Source organism: Eumetopias jubatus, unplaced genomic scaffold (genome assembly GCF_037043125.1).
Source record: "Eumetopias jubatus isolate StellerSeaLion01/CBP00866 unplaced genomic scaffold, mEumJub1_p1.0 scaffold_1, whole genome shotgun sequence".
NCBI classification, from domain to species: Eukaryota; Metazoa; Chordata; class Mammalia; order Carnivora; family Otariidae; genus Eumetopias; species Eumetopias jubatus.
Window position 1 is genome coordinate 54,756,600 of NW_028274807.1, and position 16,557 is coordinate 54,773,156.

The 16,557-nt window shown below is 36.4% G+C and overlaps 1 protein-coding gene and 1 pseudogene across 6 annotated transcripts in view; one reads left to right on the forward strand and one right to left on the reverse strand.

Moving 5' to 3' along the window:
- The window catches only part of DZIP3 (DAZ interacting zinc finger protein 3), a 96,318-nt gene that overhangs the window by 61,456 nt on the left and 18,305 nt on the right, over nt 1–16,557 (forward strand). For all 6 annotated transcript variants that reach the window (XM_028110605.2, XM_088024405.1, XM_028110607.2 and 3 more), the window contains exons 18-22: nt 377–402; nt 2,691–2,856; nt 4,277–4,372; nt 4,529–4,656; nt 14,282–14,350. In XM_028110605.2, coding sequence (XP_027966406.2) covers nt 377–402; nt 2,691–2,856; nt 4,277–4,372; nt 4,529–4,656; nt 14,282–14,350 — 485 coding nt within the window. The remainder of the gene's footprint in view (nt 1–376; nt 403–2,690; nt 2,857–4,276; nt 4,373–4,528; nt 4,657–14,281; nt 14,351–16,557) is intronic.
- Nucleotides 12,030–13,995, reverse strand: LOC148165005 (mannose-1-phosphate guanylyltransferase regulatory subunit alpha pseudogene; annotated as a pseudogene).

Below are 16,557 nucleotides of genomic sequence, written 5' to 3' on the forward strand. Positions count from 1 at the left end.
CTCATTCCATCATGAGGACTGCAGAGCATCATCTAAACCTAATTACTTTCCAGTGGCCCTACCTCCAATTACCATCACATTGGGGAATTAGGGTTTCAGCATATGAATTTGGGAGAGGCACAAACGTGCAGTCCATATAACACATACTATGGGTAAAGTTTATTTAGTGGAACTTAAATTTCAGTTTTATACTTACGTACAAAGATCTGTATATAAGTGCATTTACATCGTAACGTAAAATGTATTTCTTATTTTGATTGTGGTCAAAAAGTTTGAGAAACACTGATCTAAATCTATGTTGTACAGACAAGTTGATATTACTATGCTGTACAGACAAGTTGATATAGATTACTAATTCTTGATGCTGTTTTTTCAGAATAAGGAATCAAAAGAAGAACAAGTGTAAGTATTGGTTTAATTTTTCATTTTTTCTTACTATTTTCAAAGTGTGCTTTGCCGGTATGACACAGCCTTGCCTTGAAAAGTGTTCTAAACGAAGAAGGTACAATCCCTTGTCTTAATAACTTGTCACTTTTTAACAGAGTGATAAAAAGTAAATTATCATTTACTTTGGGAGGATAGAATCTGTCACTGTTTTTATATTAAGGCTACTCAAGAGTCACCCAGTACTAACTGCTTTTTTATTCAAAGACTAATTTGGATCCAGCATAAAATCTTTTAAAATATAGTCTAGGTTGTGGTTAGCCAAATCTAACTTAGGTAAGATTTAACCTTAAAGAACAGATCATTGTTTGTCCTAATGACCTCTTTTATGGAAGAGTTTGTTTTGATTTGGTTTGTTTAACCCACAGCTTGTTGTTTTTAATCCCAATTGTTAACTATGAATTTTGAACCTTTCCTGGCAACCTTTTAATGTCTGAAGATCACTGTTATTCGTTCAACTATGTGATTGATGACAATGCAGTAGAGGATGGAAGTAGGGGAGACAGTAACGAAGAGATTCATTATACCCACCAAAAAGTTTGTTAATTGAAAATCGGTAACTTTAGAGAACTCACTGTGAGGACATAAGTTAAGAAATCTTTAAAATGGTAGCAAGAACATATTTTAACTTTAAAGTCATTACTTGTAGTTGATATATTCTCACTGATAATGGCGTGATCTACTTGGTAAGTAAATGGTTCATCATCCAAGATGGGTTTTCATGTTCTCTATCAAGTCAGTAAGTTGAGCAAAACAATACTAGAGCAATAGTTTTTTGATTTTGGCTTTTTTTCAAGCCAGGTCTAGGTGCCATAAAAATAATTTACTGAAGAGTGAAACAGTGCTATCAATCATTTTGCTTATTTTACCTACAGTGTAGACCCAAACCTAGGTGATCATCAGATTACCCAGGGACCTTTGTTTTCATATGAGAATTTTCAAATATGTATAAAAGTAAAGAGAATAGTATGTATCTACATTAATATATGTAACTGTCATCCCGATTCAACAATTACCCTGTTTTTCCATGTTTGCTTCATTCTTCCCTTAACATTTTCTTCCTTGTTGAAGTGTTTTCAGTCCTAAATTTCATGTAATTTTACCTCTACATGCTTCAGTTTGCATCTCTTACTGATAGGAACATTTTCCTATATTATCACAATGCTATTATTAAACTTTAAAAATTTAGGAATAATCTTCTGGAGCTTTTCAAAAATACAAATTCTTCTATGTACTTAGAGTTGTCGGGGTACCTGCAAAAATAATAATTAAAAAAAACCTCTTCAGATAATTTGAAAAATTAATTGGGTTTGGGAACCAGTGGTCTACACAAGCAATTGATTTCATTGGACTTTCCAAAATGTTTGAGTCATTCTAGAATACCTTAGTGATACCTAATGACTATTTTACAGTGTTTTACAAGTTACTGTGCAAGCATTAGATGCCATTGTTTTCTAGGTCTCCGTGCCTAAAAGAAGTAATAATGCACCCTAGAGTTATGTATTTTCTTTCTATTCACTAATCAAGTCATTTATGTCATGTTACAAGTAAAAGTACTATTTATTGTTACCATTTAATGAGAGTAAGAAGGAAATTTATAAATAGTAGGCCAATTTGAAAGGATAGTAGCATGCATTTAAATTTTTAGACATGGGTATAGAAATGATTTGTCATTGCACTTACAGTATTTTCATTATTTTTTTAGTGGTTTTCTAGTTACTAAAATCCATGTTATCACTACAGTTTTTTTTTTTTAAGTCCTATTACCAAAGAAACCTCCATTTTTAAATCTACTTTATGTTGCTATTTGCAGCCCTCTATCTAAATGTACACTGGACCTAAGCAATGAAATTGATTAAACCAACCTACTTGTCAAGAATGCTGAGATGATAAAATAATATAGCAGATGTGATGCTTATCAATATTTCCCAAAGTATTGTTCCCCTAAAAGTAACTGGTGTTATTAAATTTGAAAAATAAATTCCATGGTCTCATAATTCTTGAAAACACTAGGATGAACAGAATAGTACCTCGATTGAGTGCTATTCCATATATGCTAAATAAATTCATTATGAATTGTCAAGAGAAATACACAATATGAGCACCGTTCAAACTTTCTTTGGCCATGAACCCTTCTGATGCTGAACATTTCATGAGACCAATACAGTATTAATTTGGGAAGAATGGCTTAGATGAAAAACACTCAACTATTATAAAAAATTACACTGATTATGTCACCACCATAGCCCAACTATGATAGGAAAGGAAGAGCAGTTGAAGAAAGAGCAAGCAAATCAACACCCAGTCAGTGGATTTATGAAAGATGATGCAAGTGATATTCAAGAGGATTCTGCAACTGAAGACAAGTTCTATAGCCTGGATGAATTGCATATTCTGGACATGATAGAGCAGGTAAGCCTGATCGGAAAGGGTACAGCCCTGCCTTCCTTCTTCCAGAAACAGTTATTAACCTTTGATTTTGCCATGACTGTTTGAACAGCATGTTAGCCTAGTGGTCTGTGCTGTATTTGTGAGGAGCAAATAAAAACAGGAAGAAGGAGGGACAGGATTGGTAGAGGGGAAAAAGAACCTTAGGAGCTGAAATTTTTCTCTTTAGCCCTCAAACTATTTCCTGGCTTTAATTATTAGGCAGTGTTGATTACAAATGTGTTCCTTATGAAAGGTTTTCAAATACCACAAGGGAAAAAAAACTTGGCTTAATCCCATTGATTTAATTTTGAGAAAAAGTTTTATAAAACAAAGGTACTTTCATTTCTAAAAAATTAAACTGGTTGTAGACATGATATGTCTACGAAAATATTAATGTACAACAGTGTTTTGTTTTGTTTTCCTTTGGTTCCTTTCCTAGTAGTAGTCACTTTGGGAATGATGTACCTATATGTGAAAGTGATTTAAGTGCTCAGTAGAACACTAAATCAGACAAAGCATATGACTTTTTTAAAATCACTTGATTTAAATGAGAATTCTATACTAAGGTAATTTAACGATAATTTCATGAAAAGGTAATTTAATGATAACCTGTTCCATAGTATGTAGGAATATTGATTGTCTAAGGGTACATTTAGTAAAAATGATTCCCTGGCTGATAATTGTCATATCTCCTTTTCTCTTTCCAATTATAATAATAGAATACTTATATTTTAACTAAAATGACATAGTCTCAGCTTTGGATGTCAGACTAAAGTTTAAATATGGGGCCTTTGGTTTTCATTCAATAGTTACGAGAGCTCCAAAATAAAAATACACACATTTTGGAAAATGTTTATGCCCTCATTTATTCAAAAAACATTTAGCACTTTTTTGTCAAGAGCTATGCTACCATGGTCCCTGTGATCATAGTGTTTACAATCCAGTGGAGAAGTTGAATATTAAGCTGAGGTGTTACTGAGTAATAATTAAGTGTTTGGGCACTTCAGGCTGCCTGAGTTAGAATTCTGGCTTCTCCAGTTTCTGTGTAACCTTGGTAAGTTACTTAACTCAGTTTTGTCATCTCTAAAATGGGAATAAGTACCTACCTTATACGGTTTTTACGACAATAAAGGTATTACCAAAAAAAGCTTAAAAATATGGTAAGCATGCACGTAATGTTACCCAGTAGTAGTAGCTGTAGGCAAGTTAACTGTGGGATTGTTTAGTGATTGCTGTAATTGGGGAGAGGTGGGTTTATCTGCACTAATTGGAGAAGTGATGTTTGCATTGAGACATAAAGCATGAGTAGGAGTTAAATGGCAACTTTAAATCCCCTTTAACTAAAGAATTAGTGTTTTTTTTTAGAGGAAAATAAGGCATGCATATTCCATTTGCTCATTAGGGCTCAACCAGTAAAGTAACTGCAGAATATGGAGAAACTGAGAAGGAAAAGCTTGCTCGGCAGCGGCAGCTATATAAATTGCACTATCAATGTGAAGTAAGTACTTTTGCCATTCTATCTGAAGCCAGTAAGAAGTAGTTGAGATGTTCAATTTAATGGTAGTTTCCTTTTTTTGAAGAACCCATTTTTTTTCTTTTAATATATGGTGACCTGAACAGAATTAACTATGAAGTAATATTTTTCATTGATCAGGATTTCAAAAGACAGTTGAAAACAGTGACTTTTCGGTGGCAAGAAAACCAAATGCAGATTAAGAAGAAAGACAAAATCATTGCATCTCTGAACCAACAGGTGGCTTTTGGAATCAATAAGGTATCCAAGTAAGTGCAAATTTGTTGATAACAGGAAATTCTGGATTTGCTCCTTAATGAACACAATCCTTAAACGATAATCCCTGTGTAGCCACTAGGTGGCATTGTGACTACACACTAGGAACTGACGATTTACAGGCCTGCACTTGCTTAAAAATCCAAGCCAGCTGGATTGAGAAATAAGCAAGAGCTCACTCTATATATCAAGCTTTATATGTATTGGCTGAACAAGTGTGATTATAATAGAATTACATGAGAAATAGAATTAACTTTCAGGTCATGATTCTAATTTTTAAAAATATGACCAATGATTTGCTGTTTCTTTATGGCATATAATGAATACGTTCCTCAGAGACACCCATAAAATCACTTGAATGCTTTTTTGTATTGGTCTCAGTTTCTGTGTTCCAAGACTAAGAGATTAAAATGAATCAAATTCCTGAAGACTCTTCCCTCCCAACATTCCCTTAACAATCTTAAGTATTAAATACCTAAGACTAAAAATTCTGACTTAATAGAGGAAAATGAGTGTCTTGCTTTATTCTTTTTGTACTAATAACTGTCTCCAGTCATATCAGTTGAAATCATAACATGATTTGTAATACATTATTTTAATACATAGTAATGCTACAGGATGCCAGTTGTCCATGAAGTCTAATTTGAAATCTGTTAGTTCTTAGACTGCTAATAGGGTGAATAGACAGGTTCTAGAGAATATCTTAGAGTAAGGAGTCCACAATATCAATTATGAAATTAGAGAAATATCTGGCAAAGATTTAGGTCTCAAATTTTCTCCCATATATGATACCATCCAACCTTAAAGGAATGTTTTAGAAGAACTGGATGCCGTAGTGCTGGCAACATAATCTCAGTTAAAAACACTTTGGCTTAGCCCTGCTGGAGTTAGAGAGATCCTTCAAGTTCAAGGAGGTGAGGACCTAAGATGGCTTTGGCAAATCTAAGCTGGATACAGTCACTGAAGAATCCACACTTAAGGGTTCAAAACTTTGTCTTTTAGCTTGGAAGGCAATGACCAATCCATATGTATGTTATATAATATCAGAAATCAGAAAAGTAATGCCATCCATGCAGATGAGCTGCTGCCTTTCTCCTTTACCATCTGAGGATATCCTTCAACTCTTATAGCTGACCTAGGCACCCTTTGTATGCTTGAGACTACAAACAGCATTTTAGGGGATGCATATGTCTTCATGCAAGGAGCATTCACCGGACATTTATTAGGGGGCCATTATGTGAGAAGAATTATGTAAGGCACATACCAAGATACCAAGACATGTCAGACATTGTGAGCTAATGGAGAGTACAGATTAATTTGTTTAAAATTACTTAAAACAGAGGGACTTCTAGTTCTGCCAAGAAATAGTAGTAGTATTCCTTGCAAATCTTCCTACTTACAACTAAAACACCCTGGATATAACACAACAAACAAGCAGAGGAAGACTCTAAAAGGTAGAAGAAAATAGACTATCTCGAGACCTTGGTACTTGAGGAATGATATGGCAGTGACTTTTCTTATTGCCTCCCATATATCCTAGACAGGGTACTGCAGAAATCAACAACCTGGAACAGCCAGTAGGTAGAGAGGGGAAAGCTTCAAGAAAAGCTTGTTTTCTCTATCCAAAGGATCAGGAAAAGGAAGATATAACAACAGAAAGCCTTTTTGGCAGTATCCACCTACTCTAGTCAAGCTCCAGTGGTCCCATACCACCCCTTGGAAGCAAGCAGTGTGTTCCAACATGGCAGATAGCAGAAACCAGATTTCCTTGCTGGGGTGGTATCAGCAGTACTGAGCATGCAGCTGGTCTTCCATTCCCCACCAGGCAAAAGCAGGTAGTATTCTGGTTCCTCTGCCAGGATAGTGTCAGTGTGATCCAGCAGCAAGCTAAGCCTCTACCTCTGCCCAGCATCAGTGAGACTTAGGGTAATCTGAGGTGGGACTGGTCAGTACTAGGTATCACCTCTACTCTCCTCATGGGGAACTGAGCTGCCACCCCTGGGGCTAGTTGGCACTCTCTTTTCTCCCCTCTCCCCAGCTGGTGCCAGAGGGGCCCAACATGGACCTCCTGCTCTCCACCCTGTAGCCACAAAGCAATGTGAGTCAGCCCTGTGCTTTCTCTTTCCCTGGTGTCAGTAGGGCCCAACAGGAAGCTGATTTTACACTCTACTGAGAGGCAAAAAGCAGAGTGAGTTGGTGCCCCACTTTCTTGGGAAATGTCGGTGGGACCAGGGAGGGACTGAACTTCTACACCATTCATCTGCATTGAGACAGAGTGTCAGTGTGCGGTTTTGGTGGGATGTTGTTAACAGGGCTGAATGGAAAGCTAAACATACACACTCAGTCCTGACACTACACAGGGGGTCTTCCTGCTTAAAAAAAAAAAAAAATTAAATTCGGAGTCTCATAATATCCAAAATACCTAGGTATACAAAGAACTAGGACAATCACAACGTGAAAGAGAAAGATAGTCAACAAAGGACAACTTTAAGATGATTCAGATTTGAGAACTGTCTGACAAAGATTTTAAAGCGACCATCATAACAGTGCTTCAGCAACAAAATTGAATTCTGTTTAAACAAATGAGAACCTAGGAAATCTTAGCAAAAAATGTTATAATAAAGGATGGAAATTATAAAACTGAAAAATACAATAACTGAAAATCTTGCTGGATATAATCACTAATAAATTAAAGATGACAGAGGATTGAACCAGTGAATTTGAAGACAGATCAAAAGACATTACCTAATCTGAACAGCAGAGAGGAGATAAGACTAGGGAAAAGATTAAAAAAAAAAAAAAAGGGACAGGGTCTCAGTGACCTGTGGGACAATCATAAAAGTTAAAATTCTTACTAGAATCTCAGGAGGAGAGAAGAGAGATGGGGCGGGGTGGTTATTAAAAGAAATGAGGTGAAATACATAAATTTACAAAATCAAGAAGCTGAGTGAATCCCAAATAGTATAAACCCAAAGAAGTCCATTCCAAGTCACATAACTAAACAGAAAGCTAAAGACAAAAAATCTTGAACCAGAGAAAAAGAAAACATGTGGGAACACAAATTCAAATGACATCGAATTTCTCATCTGAGACCATGGAGGCCAGAAGGAATGGCACATTATTTAAGTACTGGAAGAAAAAACCTAAAAGAAAACAACAGAAAACAAGAATCTTGAATCCTATATCCAGCAAAAGTGTCCTTTAGAAAGAAGGAAATAAAGATGAGTCTCAGACAGGAAAAGGATAAGAACCTGTTGCTACCAAAGCTACCGTTAAAGAATGGCTAAAAGAGGAGCGTCTGTCTTCGGCTCAGGCTCTGATCCCAGGGTCCTGGCATCGAGTCCCACATCGGGCTTCCTGGTCAGCGAGAAGCCTGCTTCTCTCTCTCCCCCTCCCCCTGCTTGTGTTCCCTCTCTTGCTGTCTCTCTCTATCAAATAAATAAATAAAATCTTTAAAAGTAGAAAGGCTAAAAGGAAGATCTGTAAACATAAAGGAAATGATAATAGAAGCTTGGAACTTCAGAAAGGAAAGAACATCAGAATGAGTAAAGGGGGGGGTAAATAAGAGTCCATCCTGTTTCTCATTAATTTCTTAAATCATACTTGATGCTTGAATCAAAAATTATAATACCATCTCTTGTGGAGTTTAACATGTAGAGGAAATACAATTATATTTTAAAAGTGTAGAGGGTAAAGGGACCTATGTGAAAGTAGGGAAAATATCAATACCAGTAGACTATACATATTGTAATACCAAGTGCAACCACTAAGAAAGCTAAAGAGAGAGAGATACATTCGAATGCACTATAAATAAGTCAAGATGTAATCCTAAAAAACGTTCAAATAACCCACAAGACTGTAAGAAAAGAAAAACAGGAAACAAAAAAATAATGGCAAACTTAAGTCCTAACATCAATAATTACCTTACATGTAAATGGTTTAAATATGTCAATTAAAAGACACTGGCAGAGCAGATTTCAAAAACAAAACTGTAATCCAACAATATGTTATTTACAAGAAACTTCAGTTTCATCAACATAGGTTGAAAATAAAAGGATGGTAAAATGTATACAATGTAAAAACATTAAAAAAGCAGGAATGGTTGTATTAATAACAGATAAAATGGACTTCAGAGCAAAAAACTACTGGAGACAAAGAGGGACGTTACATAATGATGACAGGATCAATCCACCAAGAAGACATAACAACCTAAAAGTGTATGTACCCAACAACAGAGCCTCAAAATATATGAAGCAAAACCTGATAGAACTATAAGGAGAAATAGAAAAACCTGCAGTTATAGTTGGTAATTTCAGCACTGTATTCTCAGTAATTTATAAAACTACTAGATAGAAAATCAGCAAAGATACAGAATTTCTGCAATCCATCAACCAACAGAATTTAATCAATATTTATAGGACATGTCACCAGATAACAGCAGAATACACATGCTTTCAAGTGGCCATAGGAAACCATGATAGAACATATCTTGGCCCATAAAACCAACAAATTTAAAAGCAATGAAAGCATGCAAAGCATATACTCAGATCAAAATGGAGTCAAACTAGAAATCAATACCAGAAAGATAACAGGAATATCTCCAAACTACACAGCACTTCTAATTAATCCATGGGTCAAAAAAGAGATTTGAAAGGAAATAAAAATGTTGAACTGAATTAACATTAAAATACAATGTATCAAAATTTGTGGGACACAGCTAAAGTAGTTCTTTGAAGATTTATAGCACTAACTGTACACATTTGAAAAGAGTTGAAAAATTCTCAATCTAATCTAAGCTCCCTCCTCAAGAATCCAGAGGAAAAAAAGCAAAATAATCTAAAAGAAGCAGATGGAATTAATAAAGGTTAGAAGTAATGAAATTGCAAACAGAAAAACAATGAAGAAAATCCATAAAACAGAGCTGTTTCTTTGAAAATATCAATAAAATTGACAGACCTCTACCAAAACAAACAAAAAGGAGATACATATACCACCTGATGGTATGAAATGAAATGAAAGAGTGATAACACAGCAGACTCTGCAGATAGAGAATTATGCTGAGTGAAAAAAGTCAATCCCCAAAGCTTATATACCATATGATTTCATTCTTATAACATTCTTGAGATGGCAAAATTTCAAAAATTTTAACATGACAAAATCATAAAAATGGAAAACAGATTAGTGATCCAAGGTTAGGAGGAGGAAATGGGAATAGGAGCAAAATGAGGTATTGTGATAAAACTGGTCAGTGTCTTGACTGTATCATTATCAACATCCTGGTTAATATACTATAGTTCTATAAGACATTAACATTGAGGGAACATGAGCAAAGGGTACATGGGATCTCTCTGTATTATTTCTTATACCTGCATATGAATCTATGATTATCTCAAAAGTTTAATGTTTGTGTGTGTGTGTGTGTGTGTGTGTGTGTGTGTGTTTTGTTTTGTTTTTTTTAAGTAAAGTTAATCCTTCAACATGGGTTTGAACTATGTGGGTCTGCTTATATGTAGATTTTTTGGATAAATATAGTACCATAAATGTATTTTTCTTTTATGATCTTAGTAATATTTTCTTTCACTTCATTGTAAGAATACAGTATATAATACATAAAATAGACAAAACATATATTATTTGACTATATTATCAGTAAGGTTTCTTTCTGGTCAACAGTAAGCTATTAGTAGTTAAGCTTTTGGGGAATCAAAAGTTATATACAGATTTTCATCTGCATTTGCTGGAGGTAGGCATCAGTGTCCCTAACCCCTATGTTGTTCAAGGCCAACTGTACATATAAATAACTGTCAAATGGCGCCATACTTAATAGGGATTTTGTAGGGTAAAAAGAGTACTGATGATTGTTGTGGCAAGGAAGAACTTCGATGAACACAATATTGAACCTTGCCTATGTAGGTTGAGATTGGAAAAAACACAGGGCATTTAGGCTGAGAGGAAACATGAGCAAGCATGGTGTGTGTTCTCATACAGCTTTTAAGCCTTTGTTCAATTCACTTGAACATGTCTCAAGAGTATATGATAAAAATGTAAATATTTTTAAATTGTAAAATGTTGATTTCTTTTACTTTATGGTGTTTATTAGGAAGCAGAAAAAAAATTTTTTTTCTTTGGCCTAGTTCAATGTCAGTCCTACAGTAAATGTTCAGTAAATGTTTGCCAATGATAATTGAAGAATTAACAAAGAAGATTTATATAATAGCAACATATTTTGAACAAATTACAATAAGCACTTAATAAATGTAAACTACTGTCAATAAAATTCATATAATAAACTTGGTAGCCAGCCAGAGTAAGCTTGAGAACTTAGATCTTTCAGAAAAGAATGTCTAATCCTATCCTCATGTTATTCAAGAGAAAAATAAGACTAAGGAGTTGTGACTGCCTGAACATATATAGCTGTTTCCTACCCAAGCTGGATGATAAGATTATCCTCTGTTATTTAAGAATCCAGGCCTTCTGAATTCCCCACCGCCTCTTCAGCTCTTTATTTCCCACTCTAAACTATAGCCAGGTAAAATATTAAAGTAATGGAAGCATTCAAAGGAAAGGAGGATGTCAATTTAAAAAGTCTTACTACCTCCTTTTCAAATCTCTCTACATACTCCTGCATACCATAGTAACAAAGCTCGTCTTTCTTCTTTACTTGAGAACATGATCTCTTTTGTGTAGAAACAGACCTGTTTCTTTTCATTGCATTTTCAGTTCAATAAAACATTGATGAACAGACACTTCTCCAAAGAAGATATACAAACGGCTAACAGACACATGAAAAAAGTGTTCATCATCATTAGCCATCAGGGAAATTCAAATCAAAACCACATTGAGATACCACCTTCCATCAGTTAGAATGGCAAAAATTGACAAGGCAAGAAACAACAAATGGAGAGGTTGTGGAGAAAAGGGAACCCTCTTACACTGTTGGTGGGAATGCAAGTTGGTACAGCCACTTTGGAAAACTGTGTGGAAGTGCCTTAAAAAATTAAAAATAGAGCAACCCTATGACCCAGGAATTGCACTCTTGGGTATTTACCCCAAAGATACAGATGTAGAGAAAAGAAGGGCCATATGCACCCCAATGTTCATAGCAGCAATATACGCAATAGCCAAACTGTGGAAAGAGCTGAAATGCCCTTCAACAGACAAATGGATAAAGATGTGGTGGTATTTTTTTTTTTTTTGGCTCCAAGGTTCACTGGGGTTTATTAAGGAGTGAAGAGGGAGGCCAGGAGTCCCCCAGCCACCCACGTTGCTCCTGGCATGTGAGAATCCCGCCTGGCTTCCTCTGTTTTGGACAGAGGCTGGCCATACAGGCAGGAGCTTCGAGGGGAGTGGGTAGGAGTTGGGAGTTGGGGGGATGTGCCTTCTGGCAGTCTCCCTCAGAGGATGATCTGGTTGGTGAAGCTGCGGCTCAATTCCTTGTATGGCAGAACAATCAAGTTCAGGATGAGCACCTCAGCAGGGATCCGGACACGGCAGCCTAGGATGGTGATGGCAGGCAGCAGCTTCCCATCCTTGAAGAGGCTCTCACTGTCCATGTGTGCTCGGGGGTCGTTGGGATTGGGGTCATTGGGGGTACCCTGCACACGGGCCCAGTGCCCCACAGTGCTCCCCCAGCCCACAATGGTGTGCAGAACACATGTGTTCTCCTGCAGTGTGGCCCCATGGAGGACGATGCTCTCGCGGAGCCGCACACCCTCGCCCACAGTCACCCCCCTCCCCAATGGAGACGTTGGGGCCCAGCACCGCCGACGGGACCACCTTAGCTGTGGGGTGGATGTAAACATTTCCTCGGATTCGTGGACCCCCGGGGGCATGCTTGGCCAGGCGTTCTGGGTGAGTGAGCTGGTACTGGCCCAGGTAGAGGCGGGACGCATAGAGAGCTGAGCCTGCAGACTTGATCTGGCTCCAGATACCATCAGTGAGGTGGACGTAGACCTGGCCCTGCCCGGCCAGGGCGGAGAACACATCCTGCTCCAGGCGGATGGTTCCTGCCCCTGGCCACAGGCCTGAAGAGTCCTCCAGTTGCCCATCCTGCTGGTTTTGCTGGAAGACATCCCGAAGGGGCTTCAGGGCTTCCAGGGAAAAGAGGTAGATGCCACAGTTGATGACGTCACTAACAGAGGTGCTAGGTTTCTCCACATAGTGCAGGACCTCGTGTGTCTGTGGGTTCTCTACAATGCAGCCGTAGTTGAGGGACTGTGGAATACTACTCAGCCATCAAAAAGGATGAATACCCAACTTTTACGTCAACATGGATGGGACTGGAGATGATGCTAAGTGAAATAAGTCAAGCAGAGAAAGTCAATTATCACATGGTTTCACTTATTTGTGGAACATAAGGAATAGCATGGAGGACATTAGGAGAAGGAAGGGAAAAGTGAAGGGGGGGAAATTGGAGGGGGAGATGAACCATGAGAGACTGTGGACTCTGAGAAACAAACTGAGGATTTTAGAGGGGAGGGGGGTGGGGGTATGGGTTAGCCCCATGATGAGTATTAAGGAGGGTACATATTGCATGGAGTACTGGGTGTTATACGAAAACAATGAATCATGGATCACTACATCAAAAACTAATGATGTATGGTGAACCTAACATAACAAAATTTTTAAAAAAATCCGTTTTAAATCTAAAAAAAAAAAAAACACTGTCTCTATAGCTTCTAAGAAGCTTGGAGTAAAGGTGAGTGGGTAATCTCTGAAATCTAATAGTAAGCAATCTAGCCAACATTTAAAGTCATTGTTTTAAGGTTATCATTCCAATAATTTATATTAACTCAAATCCCTGTGTATCCCAAGTGTCTGAACATAGCAGAACTTAAAGAGAAATGTGCTTTTGCTGTAAACTTCTTCATGTTATAGCAAATTAATGGGTCAGTGTAAAAACTTAGTTGTGAGGAGATATATAGCAGCACAAGGAAGGAACATCAGAAATGGTTTGTGAACATATATCAAAGAAAAAGTATTACTTTGCACTTCTCTCAGTAGCTTTTTGCATATTAATTTTAAACCAATCACAGGTTATGTTTTCTGATTTATATAAAGTTTTTAACCAGTCTTTCCATGATTAGGTCATGTCAGTGACTCCCCAGTTATAATTTACTATTTTAATTAAAATTCTTAATTGCACACAGCCTCATTACTTCTATATTTAATATCTGATTTCTTTCACACCTTAACCCTTTAATAGTTTATATGACTTGATATAATAACTTTGTAAGAAAAGTTTTAAAGTTCTCAATCCTACCACAGGCCTAGGAAATCAGAACATACCATCTGTGTTTTCTTGTGGGTAAAGTACAAAGGACTAAAGACATTTTTCTGAGTCTTTGAACTGGGGATACAAGTTCTCTTTGGCTTCTAATTGATGGGGTTAGAACTTAGTACTTACCTTCTTGGGGAAGTCAGTAAATCAGACATCAGAAAAAAAAAAAAAAAAGATAAATTCCAGAAGGACTAGGTATAGGAGACTAATTATTTTCAGGCTCAGTATTTGTGGCCCCAAATGGTCATACTTAGTCCCTCCTCAGCTACAAGGGGAGCTGTTCTGACTGTATTAATGACAAATAATTTCTAATATTTATCACTTTTATCTTTCCTTAGATTACAGCGTCAGAGCCATGCTAAAGATAATGAAATCAAGAATCTTAAAGAGCAACTTTCCATGAAAAGGTACAAACTTAGCTGTTGCTTTGGTTGAGTATACATCTCTAAAACTCTAGGTATATTCATTAAGCATGTTCTGGCCAGGGTAGCCATATAATTTATTATCCAAACTGGGATACTTTTAAGCATGAAATTGAGCATTAATAATTAGACTGGGATAACAGTTACAAACTGGAATTGTCCTAGGCAAATTGGTGGGAGGGTATGTTCACTTTAACTCTGGCCCTAGAAAACTGCTGGGAGAGATTAGATCAGCAAAGTTATGGTCCCACAACAAGCTAGGCAGGGACCATAGCTTATGTGTTCTTATCTCTTTGCCCTAATCAGTACTGCTAAGTGTGACTGATTTATGAAATTGGCTGAGTTTTATTCTGATTCACATATTTTTGCCTGTCGGTAATTTTTTAATAACTTTTTTTGAGATCTAATTCATATAGCATAAAACTCAGTGTGTTAAATTATACAATTCATTGGCTTTTAGGATATTCACAGAGGTATACAACCATCACCTCTGTCTGATTCCAGAACATTTTTATCACCCTAAAGAAATCCTGGTTCCATTAGAAGGCATTCCTCATTCTCCCCTCCCCTAGCTTCTGGCAATTATTGATTTATTATTTGTCCCAGTGGATTTGCTTATTCCAGACATTTCATATAAATGTAATCATATAAGTACCCTCTTGTGATTAACTTCTTACTATACTATATGTCCATATTGTAGCATATCTCAGTATGCATTCCTTTTTGTAGGTAAATAATATTCCATTGTATAAATACACCACAATTTATCTTTTCATCAGTTGATGGACATTTGATTTGTTTCCATTTTTTCACTATTATGAATAATGCTATTATGAACATTTTGTAAGCATATTTTTGTATGAGCATAAAGTTTTCGGTTCTCTTGAGTATATACCTAAGAGTGGGATTGCTGAGACATGCAGTAAACTCTGTTTAACTTTTTGAGGAACTACCAAACTTTTCCAAGTGACTGCGCATCTTACAGTCCCACCAGCAATGGAGGTGGGTTCTGATTTCTCCACATCCTCACAAATACTTGTTGGATTACCTGTCTTTATTTTATCCATTGTAGTGGATGTGAAATAGTAGATCATTGTGGTTTTGATTTGCATTTTCCTAATGATTTATTATGTTGAACATCTTTTTGAGTACTTATTGGCTATTTGTGTATCTCCTTGGAGAAATGTCTATTCAAATCCTTTGGCCATTTTTTAAATTGGCTTCTTTGTCTTCTGTTGAGTTTTCAGAGTTCTATGCATGTGGATACAAGTCCTTTATCAGATACATGATTTGCAAATATTATCTTCCGTTCTGTGGGTTGTCTTTTTACTTTCTTGATGATATCCTTTAAAGCACAGAAGTTTTTAATTTTGATGGAGTCTAATTTATTTTTTTCTCTTGTTCTCATAAGCAATTATGCAACAGTATTCAATGGCATAATAAGTCCTCTTGGTTGAATTAATATATGTCCTTGAATATTTTTTTCCCTCAAGACACTCTGGCCATAGTGGTATTAATAATATATTGTTTTATCAAACTTCTCATCAATGTTTGTCAAGTATGCAAGCATCCAAGTGTTTCTAAGAAAACATTGAGGATAGCTTTTGTACAAGTCCCTATTACAATATTATATTTCCAATCAGTTGTTTCCTTTAAAGACATAATTTGGTTTGTATGCCCTGAAATTTGGGCCTCAGGTGTAGGAAGCTGAAATGGGATAGGAAAAAGAAAGACCTGATAGGTAACCTTTCTCTATAATGTCCTTCATAAATACTGTCCTTATCATCTCCCGCTCTCCTTTTTAAGCTGTAGGATTTGTTTTCATTCTAAGGTATTGAATGTGAGCTGAGATACTGAGATAACCAGTGCAACATTTTAATGCAGTAATTTAGCTTTAATGCAGTGAGGGCAGGGATGATAAAAACCTTTGTAGTTGCTCTTTTGGGGATACAGAAAGGCTTGTAGAAACTTTATGAGAAATTTGATGGTAATAGCTAACATTTGTTTAATACTTAATATGTACTAAACACAAAATGCTTTTATGTATATTATCTGAATGTGTTTTCACAGCAGCTCTTTGAGGTCAGTAATACAGTGTTCTCCATTTTCACATGTAAAGAAACTGAGGTATAGAAAAGTTAAGGAACTTGCCCAAGGTTTCACATTTATTAAGTTTCAGAACTCAGATTCAT